The following is a 22470-nucleotide window of genomic DNA, read 5'->3' on the forward strand; positions in this document are numbered from 1 at the left end:
CGAGACAGCCTGGACAAGATCCTCACTGTTCCCGCGAACATCTTAGGCTCCTTAACCTGGTGGCTGACTCCCACCCTAGTCTGTGCAGGGATGCCATTCCACCCACCGCAACCTTCGATGGCCCTAACCACGGATGCGTCATCTCTGGGTTGGGGTGCCCACCTCGAGGGTCTCCGCACTCAAGGCCTCTGGTCAGCTCAAGAGCTAACCTTGCACATCAATGTGCGGGAGCTGAGGGCGGTTCGTCTAGCGTGCCAGGTGTTTCGAGAGCATCTCCAAGCAGGAGCATGCTCCTCCCTCCTTTGTCAGGAAGCCATTCAGCTCTGGAACTTTTGCATAGCCCACTCGATCGATCTGGTAGCATCCTTTCTTCCAGGAGTTCAGAACACCCTGGCGGATCACCTCAGCGGATCCTTCCCGTCTCACGAGCGGTCGATTCGTCCGGACGTCATCCATTCTGTTTTCCGGAAGTGGTGCTTTCCCCACATAGACCTCTTCGCCTCTCACGAGAATTGGAAGTGCCACGTGTTCTGCTCCTTCCAGGGACGTTCCCCGGGCTCCCTCTAGGACGCATTCCTGATAACGTGGAAAGACCATCTCCTCTACGCCTTTCCACCATTCCCGCTGGTCCACAGGGTCCTGCTCAAGGTCCGCAGAGACAAGGGCCGTCTGATTCTGATCGCTTCGGCATGGCCGAGCCAACTCTGGTACACCATGTTGTTTGACCTGTCGGTGACCGACCTAATCCCCCTACCCCTCTGTCCGGACCTCATTACTCAAGACCACGGCAGACTTCGCCGCCACAGACCTACAGTCCCTTCACCTCACAGCATGGATGCTGCATGGTTAAACCAGTCCGAGTTACGTTGCTCCGCCTCGGTCCAGCAGGTTCTCCTGGATAGTAGGAAGCCTTCCACTAGGTTGACATACCTGGCCAAGTGGAAGCGTTTCTCTTGTTGGTGCGCTCAGCATAATACTGTCCCCACACAGGCACCAGTTCCTACTGTCCTGGAGTATCTCTGGTCCCTAAAACAGCACGGCCTAGCGATCTCATCCATAAAGGTTCACTTGGCGGCCATCTCCGCCTTCCATCCAGGGGAGAACGGGCGCTCTGTCTTTTTGGACCCCATGGTTTCCAGGTTCCTCAAGGGCCTGGAACGTTTGTACCCACAGCTTCGACGCCTGCCCCCAACGTGGGACCTCAGTCTGGTTCTATCCAGGCTTATGGGTGCCCCCTTCGAGCCGTTAGCCATCTGCTCGCTGCTGTACCTCTCCTGGAAGACTGCCTTTCTCGTCACCATTACATCGGCAAGGCAGGTATCCGAGCTTTGGGCCCTCACAGCGGACCCTCCGTATACAGTGTTTCACAAGGACAAGGTACAGCTGCGTCCTCACCCCGCCTTCCTCCCTAAGGTGGTGTCTGCCCTTCACGTTAATCAGGACATCTTCCTCCCGGTCTTCTTCCTGAAACCGCATTCATCACGTTGGGAACAGCAGTTGCATTCCCTGGATGTTCGTATGGCTCTCGCCTTTTACATCGAAAGAACAAAGCCCTTACGAAAGTTTCCCCAACTATTCGTAGCGGTGGCAGACTGGATGAAGGGCCTTCCGGTCTCTTCACAGCGAATTTCATCTTGGATGACGTCTTGCATCCGTTCCTGCTATGACTTGGCTCACAGCCCAGCTAGCTACCTCACTGCCCATTCTACTCGGGCTCAAGCTTCATCTGCTGCCTTCCTGGCCCACATACCAGTCCAGGAGATATGTCAGGCAGCTACTTGGTCATCTGTGCACACCTTCGCGTCACACTACGCGTTGGTACAACAGTCCAGAGATGATGTGGCATTTGTTTCAGCAGTGTTAGGTTCTGCGACATCTCACTCTGACCCCACCACCTAGGTAAGGCTTGGGAGTCACCTAATTGGAATCGATATGAGCAAGCACTCGAAGATGAAAAGACGGTTACTCACCTTTGTAAATGTTGTTCTTCGAGATGTGTTGCTCATATCCATTCCAAACCCGCCCTCTTTCCCCTCTGTCAGAGTAGCTGGCAAGAAGGAACTGAAGGGCCGTTGGGTCAGCAGGAGTATATATCCAGCACCATAATGGCGCCACTCCAGGGGGCGACCCAGTCGACCCACTGAGTGTTGCTAGGGTAAAAATCTTCCGACAATTGTGCACGCGGTGCGCGCACACCTAATTGGAATGGATATGAGCAACACATCTCAAAGAACAACAGTTACAAAGGTGAGTAACCGTCTTTTATTTTGTCCCACTTCTTGTTGATCTCCTCATCTGTATTCCTCTCCTCTTCATCAAGGTCTGCAAGTGCTTGAAACCTGTTCTTTAACTGCAGAATGAAGGTTTTCAGTATTTCAAGGGACTTTAGTTTGTCAATATCATAATGTCTATGTCCCTTGTTTGGTGGACCCACACATCTCAGTTTTAGCTTGATGGAGGCTGTCACAAGGTGGTGGTCACTGCCAACATCTGCACCCCTTCTCATTTTCATGTGTGTCAGTGAGCGTCACCATTAATCATGATATGGTCAATCTGGTTCTTATCTCTGCCATTTGGAGAACACCATGTCAGCTTGTGAATTTCACGATGTTCAAATAGGGTTTGACCAATAGGTCATTCATATTACAGAAATCAACAAACCTTTCTCTGTTTTCATTCATAGTGCCACACCCATGTCTTCCTGTTGCTTTGTCATTGTTTGTGTTGTCCTTACTGACCTTGGCATTCAGGTCTCCCATGACAATAGGTCGTGTCATGGTACTCTAACTCTGCCTGTAGTGTAAGGTAGAATTTGTCCTTTACTTCCTCATCACTGTCATTTGTCGGAGCATAACACTTAATCAAGGTGATATTATTATGTTTCCCTTTCAGTCTGGCTCTCATAAGTCTGCCACTGATGGATTTCTATTCAAGCAGGGAATGCTCGACTCCCTTCTTCAAAAGGATGGCAACACCCTCATGGTGTTGTACATCATCCCATCCAGAAAACAGCAAAGTTTCTCCCGAGGCTGTTGTTAATCTTCCTGATCCCATCCATCTGCTCTTGCTGACACCCAGGATGTGTAAGCTGTAGAGTCTCATCTCTGCTGTGACCTGAGCTAGCTTCCCTGCTTTTGTACATTTGTCCGTACGTTCCAAAAACCAAGTTTGGTTTTTGTCTTGGTGTTGAGCACTTCAGTCTTCATGCCAGTGGCTTGCTTTTGGCTTTCGCCACTGGCAGTCATATGGGTCATTGACTCCTGAAGGCCATCATGCACAGTAATGGTCAATTTCTCCACCTTTTCCAGAACACATTTTGTTTTTTACGGGACAGGGTTGTTAGTCATGTGCCTAAACCCCAACCTGGAGGACCAGGGTGTCTGTTTTGTCTGGCCCCTACGCCACAGACCAATCCGGCATAGTTGAACCTACCAGGAGCAAAAAGCTCCCGCCAACACAGACTCTGGGGATCATTAGAGCATGCAAGCTGTCCTGCCACAACAAGGCACGGAAACCAGAGCACAGTATGGCTGCTGCATGGGTGAATGAGGAGGAAGAGCTGTGTTCTACTCAACATTAGAAATCCCTCTACCAGGATGGCATGTTGGGTAAAATGGAAATGGTTTTTCATGTGGTCATTAGCCCATGGAATTCAACCAATGCTGGTTTCCATTCATGACATCTTGGAGTACCTGCTGCACCTTTAGTCATTGGAATTTGTTCTTAGTTCATTGAAAGTGCATCCGGCAGTGATATCTGCATTTTGTCCCCCTATTCAGGGAAGATCAGTCTTCTCCAGTCCCATGGTGACAAGATTCTTAAAAGGGCTTCTTTGTCTACTCCTCCAGTCCAAGAGCCAGTTCGTCTGTGGAACCTTGACATAGTCCTAGTAGTCTGATGGGACCTCGGTTTTAGCTCTTAGCATCTTGTCCCTTTCCGCTCTTGTCTCATAAAACTGCATTCCTGGTAGTGATGACATCCACGAGTATGTGAGAGTTGCAGGCTCTGGTAGTGGGGCCTCCTTATACACAATTCTCCAAAGACAAGGTGACTTTACAACCATATCTAAAATTTTTGTCTAAATCAGTTTCTCAACTTCATTTGAACCATGCGGTATACTTACCTGTATTCCTTTTAAGCTGTGTTCGTCTCTGGAGGAGCAGCAACTCCATACATTAGATGTCAGGTGATGTCTATCCTTCTGTCTGGACAGGATGAAAGAGTTCTGTGCTTCGCCTCGCCTGTTTGTGTCATATGCAGATTGTATGAAGGGTCAGGTGGCCTCTTCACAGATGATCTTTAGATTTATACCATCCTGTATCAAGACTGTATATGAAATAAGTCAGTGGGTGTGAGCTCATTCGACGAGAGTGCAAGCAATGTCAGTAGTGTTCCTCAGTGACATTTCCACATTGAACATTTGCATGACGGGCACGTGGTCTTCCATAGGAACATTTACAAACTGCTGTGCCATCACCGCATCTTCCAAGGTGGATTCAACTTTCAGAAAGGTTGTCCTGCAATCCTTGTTTAGGTAGACTCTGAGTCCCTCCTGAAAGGAGGGGGCAGGGGAGGGTACTGCTTGTGAGTCATCTAAATGGATTTACACAGCTGCTTCTACTCACTGTAAGTAATCGTTTTTTCTTCTTTAATTGTTTTTTTGAGATGTGATGTAGATTTGTATTCCTTGACCCACCTTCTGTCCCCTCTGCCTTAGAGTCTCATCTCTGGGCATTCAGTGCAAGGAGACTGAGGGAGGGTTGGAGCAGCGCCACCTCATGCGACCAGGTGAGGGTCTGTGGCCATGAGGCGTGAGCTTCGCCCCTCTGTGGGTACTGCTAGGCAAATTCTCCTGCTCCAGTGCATCAGGTGTGCATACACCTAAGTGGAATACACATCTGCATTACATCTCAAATAACCACTGTTACAGTTACTCTATCTAGAAGAAAAATCTGACTATGCCAGGTTTCAGTTAGCATGGAACTTTTGTCTTTGACATTTTAAAACAGATACTTCGAATGGAAACTATCAGAATATTAATCCTTGTCAATGGTATAGGTTTTTCAATAGAGTGCGGCTTCCAGGTGCTGCTGAATTACAGCCTGCTTTTTTTTAAGGATAGTTGCCCTTTGCTCAAGGAATGCTGTGTTAGTTGTGTGTGTTCCCTTAATAATTGGTTATATTTATGGGATATTAATCATATTTTATACTAAAAATAGCCTTTAGGTGGTATAGAGAAGGTTGGACTTAAATGTTCAGATTAGAAAAAATGCGGTAAACCTAAAACAAATGTGGATCCTGACCTCTTTCCAGTCTGAGACTTTGAGCAATACCTCTCTTCCTATAAAAGTAGAGAGACTAGTCCATAAAGCTCTGAGGCTTGGTGTCAGCCTTTTCATTCTTATTTCATCTTCTGGATGCTGCTCTAATTTTCACCAGATGGTGGTTATTCTCAGGGGACTATATCCCAGCTTTGAGTAGTCCAAGTGCAGCTATTTTTCCTTCCTGCCCCTGACATACCCCCAGCAGTGGCAAGAACTATGTCATCAGTATTTTCAGGCTGAGAAGTGCAGTCCAAATGTCTCGGATTGATGCAGAGATTATTCCTAGAAAGAAAATCATTGGATAATTAATTTCCCATTTTCTTTTTTGATTAAATTCATGTTTGGCTTTTTTAGATGAAAAAGAAGGCTAAAGAAGCATTAGAATCAGATGCTGAAGAAGAACACTACAAGGTGCCAGAATATAAAACAGTAATAAACATCTCCTCGAAAGACCAGCTGAACATTACACTATCCAAATGTGGACTACAAATGTTGAGTAACCTGGGCATGGTAAGAAATATCACCTATCTATTTAAATGGAACTTCCTCACAATTAAGAAATTTAGTGTTAGATTGGATGACTTTTTGTGCAGGTAATCCAGATTTAAATAACACTTTGGTATTTGGTACCACTTGGGGTTATTTGTGCTTTGAAATATATATTTTAACAAATTTATTTTGTTCTTTAGGCATTTGCTGAAGCAGCTAGCAAAACTTCAGACATCTTCAAAAAAGATCAAGCACCATTTGTAATAATGAATTCCTTAGGACTTCCCATCACTGTCTCACCCAGTGATTCCTTTAAAGTCCTTAATGTTGAGTCTGGAGCAAAAACATTTCATTTAAAAGATGGGGAAAGTCTAAATATGGAGTTTCTCAGAACTAAAAGTGAGAGTGACCAGTTCACAGCAATGACCACCCTAAGCAGCAAAATGTTTTACATTCAACTCAGTAAGTTGCATAATAAATCTTCTGCTTTTGTATACATCAGTAGTGCATCTTCCCAGTGAAGAAGATAATGTGCGTTTCATATGTTTTTTATTACTTGAAAGGGATAATTTCTGGCTTTCCAATGACATAGCAATATCTGAAATCTTACTTGAGAGTCACATCAGATTCGTTTTGTGTGTATGTAAATATTTTCAAATTTACATATGATACACTTGAGCATAATTACTGTTGTCTGCTCGTTTAGTCTATGCCATAATAATGTAGGCCCCAATTTTTGGACAGGCCTTGTCTCAGTCTATGATTTTTGTGTCTGGAAACAAGTAGTTCAGTCTTCATTTGCATACACAATGTTGAGTGCAAAATTGTGCCTCCAAAATTTGAGTTTGTTTCTAGAAAGTTTAAGCATTTATATATTGTGCTCCTGGAAAAGGTGATTTTTAATAAAGATTTTAAAGAAAATTAGCATGGTTTATTAATTCAAAAATAATGAACCTATTTTAATACTGTATAGCTTGCAGTTGAATAATGTTGATAATGCTAGTTTATTAATTGTGAATTTGGGACTTTTCAAAACTAGTTTGTCAGAGCATCTTCAATCACTTATTTCATTATTACCATGAAACATTAATGAGTGAAGCTACTTTTTTAAAAAAAGATGCAAAACATAATGTCAGTTATCAATCTTTGCAAAACAATTTTTGATGATTTGTAATGGTAAAAGAAACATTAAAAATATTAGAGATTAACTCATCCTTTCTGGAAATAATATTGTAGCATTAGCCAAACTACTGTGCAACTTTACTTCTAAGAGAGTGACATTCAGATCAGAAATAGCATAATTCCATATTATATTTTGTAAACTAGTGAATATTCTTCATGTTTCCAGAGCAATTGTTACAGTAAAAATTCTTGAACACAGACTTTTTGTATGAATTGTTGTTTTTTCAGATGTATGTACTTGTTGCTTTGATTGCTTCATTAATTTATAATTGTGCATTTTTTCAACTTTAAGGGCCTCATAAACACTCCACTGCTGACAAGATTCCGTTGACAAAAGTTGGTCGATGTCTTTATAGAGTAAGACATGAGGAGTCGGTTGTTGAAAGATCCATTGTTTGTCAAATTGATACGGTCGAAGGGAGTAAGATGATAACTGTACGTTCTCCTGTACAGGTACTACAGTTTTCTTACAATACCTTTTTATAAGACTGTTAATCTGGGTGACTTTATTATAATTCCACGTCACCCATGTTTGCAACCATGTTTTAAGAACAGTTATTGAGAGAACTGTTGTAGCACAGATTCTCTTACCAGTGTGGACTGGAATTGTTTTAGCACTGTTACAGATAATCATTAGAGAGATTTTACAGCACTTGCTTTATAGAATACATTTCACAACGAAAAAAGCCTATTCACATTGACCAGGGAAACAACTATAATATAGTTTCAACTATTCTGGGACAAGAACATGAGGTTCTGTTCTCCTATCCCTTGTATGAATGTGAGTCTCTATTCTCTTTTCCCAAGCAAGGTGTGGACTAGTCATGGAAGCCTCCATAGTTGGGAATGTTTTGCCTTAAGTCTTGGGGTATTAAGGAATGATCTGAAAGAGCTCAAATGTATTCTGCGGCCCAGTGTATCCTACAATTCTGGACAACTGAGACACTCCCCTCCACTGAGCAGCTCACAGAGATGGATCAGAGTTTTGGTGCTGTGCCCTCTGACCATCCCGCCTCTGCTCCTGCTTGCTGCCAGTTCCTCTGCTCTGCAGCAACAGTCAGTTGGTGGTATGATTGCTCCTGCCCCCATTTGTGTGTTAGTTTAATTTTTACCCTGTTTTTGAGCAGTGGCAGCAGTTATTTCTTTCTGGCTTCCTCTTTCTCCCTGCTTAACAACATTTTGGTGGTTTAACCCACCTTATCCTCTGCCAGAGCTTCTCCCTGCGGCTCCTCTGTCCCCATACAGGCAGGGCAGAGCGGTCACAAAGCACCAGGTTAAATCCAAGCAATGTTCCATTTGTGAGGTAGTCATCCCAGGAATGACAGATAATGAGTTGTGCCTAGCCTGCACCCAGCCAGCTAATTTCAAAAGGCTCAACATATAGATGAATAAAACAAAGTTTCACTTGAGGAATCTGGCCTGTATGGTGTCATCCCTTTCCTGGGGGGCTTCCTAATTTCAGTGGATCTAGCAGATGAATACTTCTATATTCTCTTCAAACTGTGTCACCGCAGACTTCTGAGGTTTGCCTATGACAGGAAACATCACTATCAAACAGTCCTGTTCAGCTTGTCCTCGGCCCTCAGGTTTTTATAAAGATGCTGGTGGTGATAGTTGCCAAACTCTTGGTCACAGGGAATGCACCTGTATCCATTCCTGAACCACGTCCTGATGAGAGATCCATCACAGTCAGCAGCACACAGAGCCATGTCTTGGACATTGATCTCCTACAGGGGCATGGCTTTATCAATGTAAAGAAAAATTCCCTTACTCAATCCACCAGCATAATTCATGTGGGAGCAGAAATAGATGTGTTGATAGCAAAGATCTATCCATCACTAAAAACATTTCAGAAAAATCTTGGATCTTATCTTGCTCTGGATCTGTAGGAGGACTATCATAGCACTGTGCCTTCAATTGCTAGGCCTTCTGGTGTCATATATAGAGATCATTGCATCAGCACAGTCACATCTCAGAAGCCTTCATGCTAAAGGTGCGGGTCTGTTTCATGGAATACATGAAAGATTAAGTACAGATTCCAACACAGGTAGTCCACTCCCTAGAATGGTGGTTGGACCATGACAGTGTCTGCAAAGTCATGCCCATCTGCCTTCGGGATCCTCTTTCTCACAACTGACTAGCACACTTGGAGACTCAAGCATCTCAGGGTCTCTGGAGCCTGGAGGAAAATGCTCACAGCATAATCTCTGTAGAGCTGAAAGAGTGGTCAAGCTGGCTCTGAGAAGGTTCCATTCTGGTATAGAGTGGAACTATGTCCTGGTTCAATCAGACAACATGACTGTGGTCACACATTTAAACAACCAAGAGGGGAACAAGGAGTCCAGTGCTATATGCAGAGGCAATGGAAATAATGAAGGTGGATGGAGCAGTTTCTTTTCCTCCAAGTGATCCCCATAAAAGGGGATCTGAAACAAAAAGCTGACAGGCTCAGCAAACTCAGGGTCAGTAACTCCAAGTCTTGATTGAATCAGAAGGTTATCAATCTTAGTGTTCAGACTTTTTGTCTCCATTCAACCGACCTCTTCACAAATTATACGAGTGCAAAGAGGCCAAAATCTTCTCCAGGAAGACAGACTCCAGATCCAAGGGGACAAATGCCTTATCACGCAGTTGGTCACAGGACCTTTTCTATGCATTTCCACCATTTCCGTTAGTGGGGAAAGTGGTCCAAACAATAAAGTGAGAACAAGCATCCACATTGGCTGAGGAAACACCTTGGTTTCTGACCTGATAGAGCTGAACCAGAGGCCTCCACTCCAGCTTCCATGGAGACTGGAAATTCTCTACAAGTCCTTTTCTTCACTGGTTTCGGAAATGATTTCAACTAACAGTTTTTCTTTTGAAAGAGAAGCACTAGAAGGTGTGAGCTTAGCCCTCCAGAGTCCTTAAGGTCTTTACTTTCATTTAGGCCAGTATTGATACAGAGATTGATAAGACTGGGACTTTTCAGCTTGGAAAAGAGATGACATGGGGAGCATATGATAGAGGTCTATAAAATCATGACTGGTGTAGAGAAAGTAAATAAGGAAGTGTTATTTACTCCTCATAACACAGGAACTAGGGGCCACCAAATTAAATTAATAGGCAGCAGGATTAAAACAAACAAAAGGAAGTATTTTTTCACACAATGCACAGTCAACCTGTGGAACTCCTTGCCAGAGGATGTTGTGAAGGCCAAGACTATAACAGGATTCAAAAAAGAACTAGATAAATTAATGGAGGATAGGTCCATCAATGGCTATTAGCCAGGATGGGCAGGGATGGTGTCCCTAACCTCTGTTTGCCAGAAGCTGGGGATGGGCAACAGAGGATGGATCCCTTGTTGATTATCTGTTCTGTTCATTCCCTCTGGGGCACCTGGCATTGGCCACTGTCGGAAGACGGATACTGGGCTAGATGGACCTTTGATCTGACACAGTGTGGCCGTTGTTATGTTCTTACACTCCGCTATAATGTCCAGATTCATTTGCTGGTGCCCAGAGCACAGTGCTAATCCCATAAAGCTAGGAATTCCAGTCATTTTGGACTTTCTCCAGGAAGGCAGAAACAGAAGTCTCCAACCCAGCACCATTGTATGTAAAGTATCTACTCATAGATAGTAGTGTGCTTTACCCAGGGACCCTAGGCTCACTTGCAGAAAACCCCCAAGTAGCCAAATTTCTTAGAGCAGTACAATCAGACCAATGGAACCTACCTGTCCAGTGGTATTACCTTTAAAATTATACCATCTTGATCATGGAACCAATGTCCATATCCCAAAAAAAAAATGCTTGCTTTATAAACTGGGAATTATTAAAAATAAAGGGACTCCTGATGCCTATTTATTACTTGCTCCCAAGTAATCAGCAATCTCCTGTAAGCATCCTTTTGACTCAACAGGGCATACTTCATATTTCATATTTAAATTTGTTTCAGGTTTGTGCAGTGAGACATGGGTTTAGTTGTAGAAAGTCAGGAAATTTTTAATCCTAGAAAGCCCACAATGCATCAATACTTACAGGAAGTATTTTTTCTTCTTCTTTTTTCACTTTATTCTTTGACATCCTAACTCATTCATGCCCTCTTAATCTTCCTAGTTTCACTGGGTCAGACTATGGGAAGGGTCATATCTGTAACCTAGTTGACATATAACTGATTTGAGATGTTCTGAACATTCTCATCCTTTAAGATACCATATCCCTCACTGTTGATATTTGTAGCCCTTTCAATCTTTGGTGTTGAAAACAAAGGGCTGATCTTTGAGTGACTATCCATGCATTTTCCATTCTTTGTAAGCATGCTCTCGCAAGCACGAGATTGTATTATTTTGAATGGCAGTGTCCATTGGGCTGCACCTGCTTCTTTACTGCCCTCTGATTTCCTGTATCCATGGACATAAAGGGTCCAGTGGCTGCAGACCACATTCAGTTCCTTTTTGCTCCCTATGATTGCAAGGTGGAACCCTGTAGTGCCCAAGTTCCTTGCTCTTAGCAAGTTATCTAACATAGTTTATATTAGTTCAGAATACAGTAGTTGTTAATTATTGTACTTTAGATGAGGTTTTTTTGTTCCTTCCCCTATCCCCTGTTGGTTTAAAAGAAGTGTTTGTTAGACTTAAAAATAGAGTTGTGATGTTTTCTTTCTCCCTATATAACCTCTGTACAAGGGCCTTATCCCCTCCCCCCAGCCACCATACAGCAGTTCTGAAATGGCCAACCATAAGTTGCTGATGTTCACTCTGCCTCTCCTGCAGTGCAGTGATGCCTAGGAATGACAGGCATTCAGATGTCTGTTATGTCTGGAAGACAGACATGCTCCAGAATGCTGCTCTGTTCACAAAATCTTCTCCAAGAGGACCCAGAAGGCAAGAGATGCAAAACTGAAACACTTTCTCCCAGAAAGGCCCATGCAAGTCTCATTGGATCCTGGCAGACTTTTGGAAAACCACCAGATATCAGGTTAATCCAGTACCCAGGTAAGCTGGATTCCAAGCTGAGTTACTGAGCCATTTTGCATAAACCCCTTTCGTTGTCCATTTTGGTGGTGTCCTGAGCAAGTGGCCAGAAGGAGCATCACTTCCAGGACCAAGGCAGATACTGATTTCCGTCTTCAAATAGGGATCATAGGGCTTTCCCATAAGGCTCACTTCTCTAGAAGCCTAAAAGTGGAGTCCAACACTGAAACTCAACCCAGCAGCAGTGGTTTCTGTCCACACCAGAAACCACAGTGCCTCCAACACCAACCTCTCACCGAACACTCTGGCACTGAGCATTGTGCTGCTGAGTGTCTCTATCATGAGATGTCTCTCTTTGGCACAAACTACTTTTTTCAAAAACAATAGAGACTGTCGCTCCAGTTGTTCAAGGACTGTGTGTATCAGTACGAATGTACTACTTGATGCCAACATACCTTTCTCATTGAGAGGCTACAGAAGGTCATTACCAAATAACCCACAGTACCAACAGGACATGTGTAACAGAAGTGCCCCTCAACCTCAGAGGCACATAGCAGGGCTTCCTCTCCTGAGCATGCCCCCTCTTCTCTGCGTCTGGCATAGTGAGAGTCCAGCAGAGAATTGAGGGATGAATCCTTGAGGGATACCAGAAAAATCGGGATCCAATAGGGAGCACCTTTGGGGTATCCACCAATCGCACCTGTGCTCATTGCCCTGGGAAGTAAATCCATACTCAAGGAATTGGCATAATCTGGGGTCTTTAGAGACAGATTCACGTTGCCAAGTATGCAGCTTCATTTGTATCAGGCTTCTCTCCTGTCCCATCTTCAACTTGTGACGGGCAAGGAAGAATATAGTAGGAATGGCCATTCTCCCAAACCTTTTCAGCCTCTGGCCATCTTATTGCCCTTTCCAGATAAAGCTGTTAGAGCCCCATCCCCCATTCACAGCTTCTATGGATGAGCTGAAAGTCTTCCAGGACTTATTGAAAAGAATTATGGAGATGATGGATATCCCACTGGAAAGTTATACAGGAGAAAACACCACAAGCTTCTGGATATTCTTTAGTCTTCCTTTATGGGGCAACTGGCCAAGCCCCTTAATGATGGGCTACTGAGACTGGCCAAAATGATTTGGCAAATGCCTGTCTTGATGACAGCAGTCTCTAAAAGCAGCCAGTAGATATTAAGTGACTGCTAAATGGTTTGAATATATTTACAGGTACACCACCTCTAATGCTCTTGTGGTGGAGGCAGGTCAAGAAAAATCAAATCAGCAAGGTCAACCCAAATCCACTCCTTTGGAGAAAGACCCAAAGAAATTAGACCTCTTTGGGAGGAAGGCGTCTCCTCTGCAAGCTCTCAGACGAGAGTAGCAAATTATTGGGCATTACTCTCAAAATACATCTTTCTGCTTTGGGACAGACTTTCCATCTGCATAGAGTCCAGAAAGACTAGCATGAGTAATTAAAATCCCTCATGACTGGCACATGAAGCAACCCTCATCCGACACAGCAGCTAGAACAATCGTCACCACCATGTTGATGAGATCTTCCTGGTTGCAGGCATTGGAATTCCCATGGAGGTCCAGGTAAGCATTGAGGACCTCCCACTTGAGGGCAACAAGCTCTTCTGTGAGGTATGGATGAAACACTCCATAATCCAAAGGACTCAAGAACATTCCTAAGAGCTTTGGGTGTGTACATCCCAACCCCAAAAGAGGAAGCATCCAACACAACCATTTTATAGACAGAGGCCACAAACTCAGTCCTGAGGAGGTAATTTCACCAGAGGTGATCTTCTAACTCTTCCTCAGCTGCCCCACAGTCTGTGAGGCATCAGGTAAGAAATGGTTTTGACACACATATCAAGACACTAGCTGGACCACCTTCAGATCCACTTTCCTCCAACCCCCCCTTTTCCAACTGCTTTTCCTATTTCCAAGAAGCCTGGCCTGAGGGTCCTCAAACTAATCAGCAAGGGATGTCCCATACAGTTTTAAAATATTCACGTTCCTTTCCTGTCTCTCTTCAGGGACATTTCTCATGAGATTGTTGAAGCAAGAAGTATGTTGCCCTCATTCAGGTGGGAACAGTAAGAGAAAGGTCTCCAGAGTTCAGGGATAGTTGATTTCATTCATATTGCTACTTAATCCCAAAGAAGAAAGGTGATTGGAGACCTGTCCTTGATCTTCATAGTAATCTCAACATCTTCATCTGTTGCTTCAAAATTCTGTATAGTTCCCTTGCTTCTGTTACCTTCTCTTTGGATCCAGTGGACTGCTTTGTGGCTCTTGACATAAAAGACACCTATTTTTACATTTCATGGAACTCCCACCTCCTTCCTAGAATGTGAGCACTTTTCAGAGAACGCTAATGCTGAGCTGCTCAGATAGATTTTTTTTTTCCATTTGGCTTTATGTATCTGTCTGATATAAGATTTTCTGCTTTGGAGCAAGAAGTCTTGAACCACAGCCAAGCAGCTTTTCTGTAGCCAGCCAGCATCCAAGCTGTCAGATGCAATGTGCAGGGGCTGGATAGACATCCCCAAGTAAGTATCAATCCTCTAAGGAGATGAAATCAAACGGTTTTCGTATTGCTAACACCTTTGCTTCCTCAGAGCTGATTTCAACTGAGTATTCAGTAATAGAGGAGAGAAACTTCAGTATCTAAGCTGATAAGCCCACATCCATCCTTGTCTTCTACATCTCCCTATTGTCTTCAGTCTTGAAACAGGTAGACCTTGCTACCAAGTCGCCCAGAAGACTTTTCTGGATCTTGATCCTTCTTGGAAGTATTTGCATTGTGTCTCTATCTGAAAACACCAGAGGTGATTCAGCAATTTCTACTAATCTCTGGGATTTAACCATGCCCTTTCTGCCTTCTGAAGTAGAATCTTGGCCTCCAGAGCTGTAAATAAATTGGCAGTTTAGGGCTCCTACTTTGTCCATTGCAATCATAGTTGTAAAGCTGATCTTGAGACAGCAGTAAGCAAAATCATTTCACTTATTTTTTTAATCCCTTAGGGGACCAGATTTCCAGAGCTGTGTCCCTTGAATGATACCATCTGCTGAGCTCATTTTCCCTTACTGCTTGCTCGTCCCTAGTTTCTCAGACTGTGGGATAGGTTGTTATCCAGTTGAAAAAGCTAAGCTGCCACCAGTATTGCCACATTTGTGAGAGAAGCCCAGCACAGATGTTTCACACTGGAGGGGAGGTTATTCATAAAAAAGGAGTAATCAGATACATACTTGATTGATACTTCATATATCAGAATTTTCTACAAGAGGATGCAGAATCTGTCTGCTTAGTCTAATCTCAGATACATGGGTTTATTGTGTAACTTCTACAGTTGATGATTTTATGAAATATATCAAATGAAGGCCTTGCCAAAACAGATTAGAATCAATATCAGAATCAATATCTGATAGAAAAGTGAATATTTTCACATTTTCTTGTAGAAAATTCAGTTTTTTTAATTTCATGCTTTTTGTTTTGTTGGCTTAATAATCAATTTGTATACATGTCTACATATTTCAGGGCACCTAAGTAGTATCAGACATCTCTCCCAAAAGAGACATTATTAAGAACACTAAAAAAGGATTTTTTAAAAACAAACTAAACTGATTTAACAATATTCATTACCTGTTTGTTGCCAAGTCTGAATCATACTAAGACATAAAAAAAAAGTTCTTCAGCCATCACATTTATTATAATGTACATGAGCAACATTAATCATGTGCAGTTTTGATTATAATAAATGTGATGGCTGAACTTTTTTTTTTTTTTAAACAGTTGCTATAATTTTGTAGTACTTTCTTCTGTAAGTTTCTTGACCTGCAAACACTTAACTTCATGTTTTGATACAAGGAAGATCTTTTGAAAGGTATTATAGAGGTATACTTGCCTTTCCTTGAAAGCAAACTTATTTTAAGTTTATTTCGTTGAAAAGGTGCTTACAGCTGAAGTCTAATTCTACTTCATTCTTGCTCATGGTAGAATGGTTTTAAGCTAAAATATTTGTCTAAATATGAGTTAGTTTTTTAAAACACATGATGTAGGATGCCATATCTACAGGAATAAGATGATTAAGGTAATATCTTTTATTGGACCAACTTCTGTTGGTGAAAGAGACAAGCGTTTGAGCTTACAGAGACCTCTTCTTCAGGTCTGGGAAGCATAATCAGAGTGTCACAGCTAAATACATGGTGGAATATATCCTTTAACACAAGTAGTTAACACATTTCAAGGGACCGTTAAAGGTGAAGTAGCCCATTAACACCCTTCCAGACAAAGGAAGTCAGCTGGGTGGTGGGGGGCCACTGTTAGTGGGTTATAGATTATTGTACAGTAACCCCTCACTTAACGTCATCCTGGTTAACATTTTGTTATGTTGCTGATCAATTAGAGAACATGCTCCTTTAAAGTTGTACAATGCTCCCTTATAACATTATTTGGCAGCCGCCTGCTTTGTCCACTGCTTCCAGGAAGAGCAGCCCATTGGAGCTAGCTGGTGGGGACTTGGAACCAGGGTGGACCGGCAGCTCCCCTAAGTTCCCTGTGTGGCAGCCACCCAGCAGGCTATCAATTGCTGGGCAGTTCAGCTGTTCTCCCCCCCTCCTCTCCACCCACTGCCATATGCTGCTCCTGCTCTCTGCCTTGGAGCTGCTCCTGGGAGCCTCCTGCTTGCTGTGCAGAACGGGAGGGGGGAAAGGGGTGCTAATGTCAGGGTGTCCCCCTTCCCCCTGCTCCTCCCCCCCACTACTGTACCCTGTCTCCAAGAGCGGGGGGGACAGGACAGGACTCAGGACTGAGGGAGCTTGCTGGCAGCAGCTTCTGTCTCAACTTGCTGATCTACTCAAAAAGGCAGTGTACTTAGAGTGGGATTTAAAGGGGCAAAGCGCGTCTCTCTCTCACACCCGGTGTGTGTCTCTGTCTCTCCCCCACACACACATACACACTCTTCCCCCCTCTCACATGGACATCATGGTGTATGTCTGTATCTCTCTGCCATGCTGTCTCCCTTCCCTCCATTCGTGCTGTCTCGTAGAGTGTGAGGCTACATTAACAACATGTTAACCCTTGAAGGCTCAGTTGAGTGCTAGTTCATCATTTAGCAGTAAGGCATTCCTTGGGAAATATCCCACCCTCTGACTTCACCACCTCAACCAAGCTTCACAATCATCATTGCTGTGTACAGTATTAAATAGTTTGTTAAAAACGTATACTGTGTGTGTGTCTGTCTGTCTGTCTGTCTGTCTCTCTGGCGAAAAAATTTCCCTGGAACCTAACCCCCTCCATTTACATTAATTCTTGTCGGGAAGCTGGATTCGCTTAGCATCGTTTTGATTAAAGTAGCATTTTTCAGGAACATAACTATAACATTAAGTGACGAGTTACAGTATTAAGTTATAAATCCAGTGTGTCTATTCAGTCCATGATATTTAGTGTCTAGCAAAGTTATGAATTTAGGCTCCCTGGGTCATCTTTTGAAAGTGTTGTGCAGGTTTCCTTTGACAGTGAGGATAGATGGGTCAGATATAGTGATTGTGAAAAGTGGGATAGTATTTTGAAAAGTATTCACCCAAGGGTGAGTGATATGGTGTTTTTGTCTTTATCATGTTTCTGTGTGAGTTCATTTGAGAGTGTAGTGATGTTCTGTTTTCACCCACATAGTTGTTATTGAGGCATGTAGTGCACTGGATGAGGTACAACACATGTTGTGAGAGGCATGTGTAGGACTCATGGATCTTGAAATGCGTTGTGGGAGGTATTGATCATTGTAGCAGTGGAGAAATGGCTGCATGTTTTGCATCTGTTGTTCGGCATGGTGTGATGCTGCTTTGTGTTCGTGTGTCCTGGTCTGTGGAGAGCTTGCTTCTGATGATGAGCTTGAAGAGGTTCGGGGATTGTTTGAAGGCCAGAAGAGGTGGTTCAAGAAATATTTCTTTCATGATTGTGTCCCCATTAAGTATGGGTTGTAGTTGTTTGATACCCTATGTGGGTTCCAGAGGTGGTAGGTGACAACTTAGGGGTGTGCGGTTGGAGGGGTTTTTATATCTGTATTGAGGCAGGTTCTCTTGAGGTATTTGTGTTGCCCGTTCCATGATGTGAGCTACTTCTCTGGTGAAGTGTCCTTGTTTGGTGAAAGCAGTGCTGAGTGTATTAAGATGTATATCCTGGACTTTCACCTCGGAGAATATTATGTAGTATCTGAGGACCTGACTGTAGATAACAAATTCCTTCGTGTGTTTGGGGTGTTTACTGGAAATCTACAGGATTGGTTATAAGGAATGTCTCATTCTGCACTTTACCATAATTGAAATATTTTAGATCTTTAAGGCTTTTATTAATGTAATTTATGCAGACTTTTATTTTTCACAGATAAGGAATCATTTTTCAATTCCACTGAGTCTTTTTGAAGATGGAATATGTCTAGGAACTGCTTCACCAATAAATGAATTTAACATACCATTGACCTCTTACAGGTGATTATTTACATTCTTCTTTTAATACAGAATATATTGTATAAGTACTGATGACTAATCTAGTAAATACAAAGACAAGTTATACATATTTTTTGATTGAAAATTAAGCAAGTTTTCCAGAATTGTTCTTTTCATTATTGAAAGTTTAGAACTGTTGATGATATAGAAGCAGCCATACCATGTCATGCTAAGATTTTCTCAGCACCTCAAAGTTAAAGGAGATAAATATTTGGCAGGGAGACTTCAAGATGCTCCAAGTCTGGGATTTTTAAAGGAGTTTAGGGTACTGGGCATCTGATTCCCATTGACTCCTTTGAAAATTCTAGCCCAAGCGCTGCAGGAAATGATTATGGTCATCCAATAAAGAGCGGTCTCTACACTTGATTGAATGATTAGGGGCGCTAAGATTGAAATTCCTTTTGCCCCTCCCATTGTCACCTTTGGAAAACATTTTTTGCTACGTTTTATTGTAAATACTGTAGTTAAATTATATTTCTGGTTATAGTTTTTCAAAATTATTTAGTGGTGGTAGTATCATCCGATTCATTGCACAGGTAGTTCCGTCAGTCTGATGGTAGGAGCATCCTACTAATAGGTTTAATCAGCTGGGCACATGTTTACTCTAATACAGTGGCTGAATCTAGGAAGCAAATTAGATTAAATTGGTGCCATACTTAAAAAAGCAAAATATCTGTCATTATCCCTCATATTTTATGCTTTATGTGCCTCAGAGAAGAGCAGTATCTGAGATTTGTATTAGCTTGACACCCCACAACAGAAAAAAGCAGGAATTTTGGCTCCTACTCTTCCTAATACACAGATAAGTTTCAAGGCCCCTTATGTGTCTCCAATAGTCACTGTTTTCCAGTGAGTTCTGTAATGGGGTGCACATACCACTCAAAGAACCCTTTGGTTAGAAGCATTTTTTTGCTTCCTCTTTTAATAGCTTTGTTTTGTTTTAATTTTATATTGAGAAACAGTTGTTTAAAACCAACAAATTTGGTAAATATATAATATTTGAATTTTGTTATTAAAATTTCTATTTTAAAAAGTTTGTTACTGAGAGGTTAGAAAGCTATCAGAAGCATTTAAAAAATGTTTTCCTCTGCAGATCACTACTTTGTTTGCAACCAGTAACTGATGAAAATGGAATTGGTGGAGAATATGAAATGTGTGAAGGAATTAGCTTTGATGAAATTATGAAAAATTTTGGCAACTTAATACAGAGGAAATGCCAGTCTGTGAAATCAACTAATCATTCACTTATCATTAATGTTGTGCCAGTAAAAGATACCTTGACATCTTCAGTATGTGCAGATGATCAATGGGATTTACCATATGTTATTCATTTATGGCCCTCTGTCCTTCTCCGCAATCTTCTTCCTTATCCAATTACTTATTCTCTAGAGGTAATCTTTACAATTATTATTTTTGTATTTTTCTGGTATATGCTGTGTAATTTGGTTGAAAGTAAACATTCTTTTACGGGCAGGCCTAAATAAGCACAGAAATGTTTCTGCTGCATTATCAGTTAAACACAACTATAGATGTTATAGGAGTGATGTTTCGTCTATTGGAGGAGAAACAGATACCATAGTATGAAAGATGCTATCCTGAATTATAAATACATCAAATATATGAAATGCAGGCAAAAAGAAACTTCAACACTTCCACTATAGGCAAGTTTAGTACAGTACATATTAACTTTGCCATATGAGACTCCATTTTTGATTGTCAAGTAGAGCTGGATCCTAGTAACTCTGCAGCACAAATATGCAAGATCCTTTTTCATGTGGACTGTGACTGCCTCAAGAAACAGTGGCATCAATAGGAGTATGTCCTAGTATATTACCAGGGGAAGGGCAATGGAAATTTAGAAGGGAGACACCAAAAGTAAACATCCATTTTGATGTAAGCGCTCTTTATATTCAGCAAACAGACATACAAATAATAAGTCCTGTTCTGATCTGTGTTGTCAAAACTCACCCAAGTGACTCTCTCAAGTAGAGACTATTACTTCTAATACAAATAAGAGCAACAGATAGACTGTTTTCCACATTTGTCATTAAATAAAACAAATTCCAGAAACAGATGCAGTTAAAAAAATTAATTTTCACCTACCTCAGGCTGATAGTAGGTCCTTCAGTTGAACTCTGCAATGATTTTAGATTTCCTATAGATAATGGGTAAAATATTTTAACGCTGATTTAGGAGCCTAAATCCCATTGAAAATCATTGCATCAATGGATACTTAATTCAACCTTTCATCTTCGTTTAAAAAAAGCGGGGTGGTTACAGATTGGTTATTGACAGGCATTGTTTACATACTGATGACTTTAAAAATGAAGAGGTTTTCCCCCTCCCCAAGAGAAACAATCTTTTGACTCAGAAGTGCTTCTTAATTAGACTAATGTGAAATTTTCCTTTTTTGGGGAAGGCATGGAATGTGCTGTATATGGGTTTTCAATACCAGGTGCACTTGGTAATTAAACAGATAAAGTATAGCTTCCAGTGTGGATTCCAATCTTCTTTCAGATTTGAGATGCATGTCGTGGTGGTGAGTGGTGTACTGATGATTTTGACCATGCTAGAACCCTTGAAGACAGAAGTTGGTTGGTAGTAAGGGGCAATTTTATGTCATCACCAAAGGATTTTAACAATTGTGTTCAAGTATCTACTGTATTTCTGGAGTTGCTTGGTGTATATATGAGATCAATCACTGATGATTATTTTTTAATTTCATATCAAATGTATGGGGTTTTCATATGAATACAAATAAAAGTTAATCCAAAATGAAAGAAATTCACTATAATTAAAAAAATGTATAATTGAGTGATGACTACTAGAGATTTTTTTCCAGTGAATTCAGTAAAAGTTGCTAAATCTCAAAATACTTTTGCATTGTTTTAATAAGTTTTTCTTCATTTATTAATTTATCATTTATTACTTTTGCGTGACTAAAAGTGTGCTAAGGATTTCATAAACAAATAAGAGAAATTCTCTGCCAAAAAAAATTATATAATCAAGTAAAAGAAAAACAATATGGAGAGAATTGAGGGAAGAGAGGACAGAGCGGGTACAGCAATAAGATTAAAGGATTGTTTATGGCACAAAACTTCGTAATTAAGTGACATATGTACATGCTTTTGAAAATGTTGCCTATTCTGTACATCTAAAAGAAATTTTTAAAAGGTGCATAATAATGGCAGAAATTAAACCAAGATGATGTTACAACTGTGTATCTTGTCCTATGTGAATGTAAAATATTTTTTTTTAAGGGAAATGATAACAAATGGGACACTCTAGAGGATGGATGTTCAACTCAGATTCATAATGCAGTATTGGATCAAACCAAGCTGGAATTGCAGTTACTTAATTACCTTGATCAAAATTGGAAAAGCGAGTACCGTATAAGAACTAATCAGCAGGAAATTGGCTTCATCACATTCTCTTGTATCACTGAAGTGGATAAGACTGAACTAGATATTGCTGTTCATGTGACCTATGCAACTGGACAAATGATCATAGCAATTCACAGTCCATATTGGATGGTAAACAAAACTGGCCGAATGCTACAATACAAAGCCGATGGCATTCACCGCAAGCATCCTCCTGACTACAAAAAGCCACTTCTTTTTTCCTTCCAGCCTAAAAATTTCTTCCAAAATAACAAGGTACTGTAAGTGAATTTTATTAATAAACTGACAGCTAAGTAAAATTAGTTGTCATCCTTCCTTTACCAATTAAAAGTTTTTCAGAACTTTGAAAACTAATGACAGCTGTAAATGTAGCAATAAAGTTTATTGTATTTACTAGATAGCATGAAATTAGTAAATTTGTGCACCAATACAGCATTTTATGAGATTTCTTAAGGAGATAAGAAATTTACTTATTTTTGGCTTGTAAGTGAAACGGTAAAATCGGAACTGGAAAATCCTTTAAGGCGTGATGTGTTACAATGGTCACCATTTAAAAAAAAAAAAAAAAAAAAGGCACATTCACCAACAATTGCCATCATGGTACAGGAGATACTGC

The 22470-nt window shown here is 41.5% G+C and overlaps 1 protein-coding gene across 2 annotated transcripts in view; it reads left to right on the forward strand.

Annotated features, from left to right (window-relative positions):
• Positions 1–22470, forward strand: part of VPS13A (vacuolar protein sorting 13 homolog A) — a 302560-nt gene that overhangs the window by 185062 nt on the left and 95028 nt on the right. For both annotated transcript variants that reach the window (XM_045020500.1, XM_045020501.1), the window contains exons 43-48: positions 5679–5834; positions 6014–6275; positions 7288–7448; positions 18332–18435; positions 19547–19844; positions 21714–22109. In XM_045020500.1, coding sequence (XP_044876435.1) covers positions 5679–5834; positions 6014–6275; positions 7288–7448; positions 18332–18435; positions 19547–19844; positions 21714–22109 — 1377 coding nt within the window. The remainder of the gene's footprint in view (positions 1–5678; positions 5835–6013; positions 6276–7287; positions 7449–18331; positions 18436–19546; positions 19845–21713; positions 22110–22470) is intronic.

The sequence above is a fragment of the Mauremys mutica genome, chromosome 6 (assembly GCF_020497125.1).
Source record: "Mauremys mutica isolate MM-2020 ecotype Southern chromosome 6, ASM2049712v1, whole genome shotgun sequence".
In the NCBI taxonomy this organism is placed as follows: Eukaryota; Metazoa; Chordata; order Testudines; family Geoemydidae; genus Mauremys; species Mauremys mutica.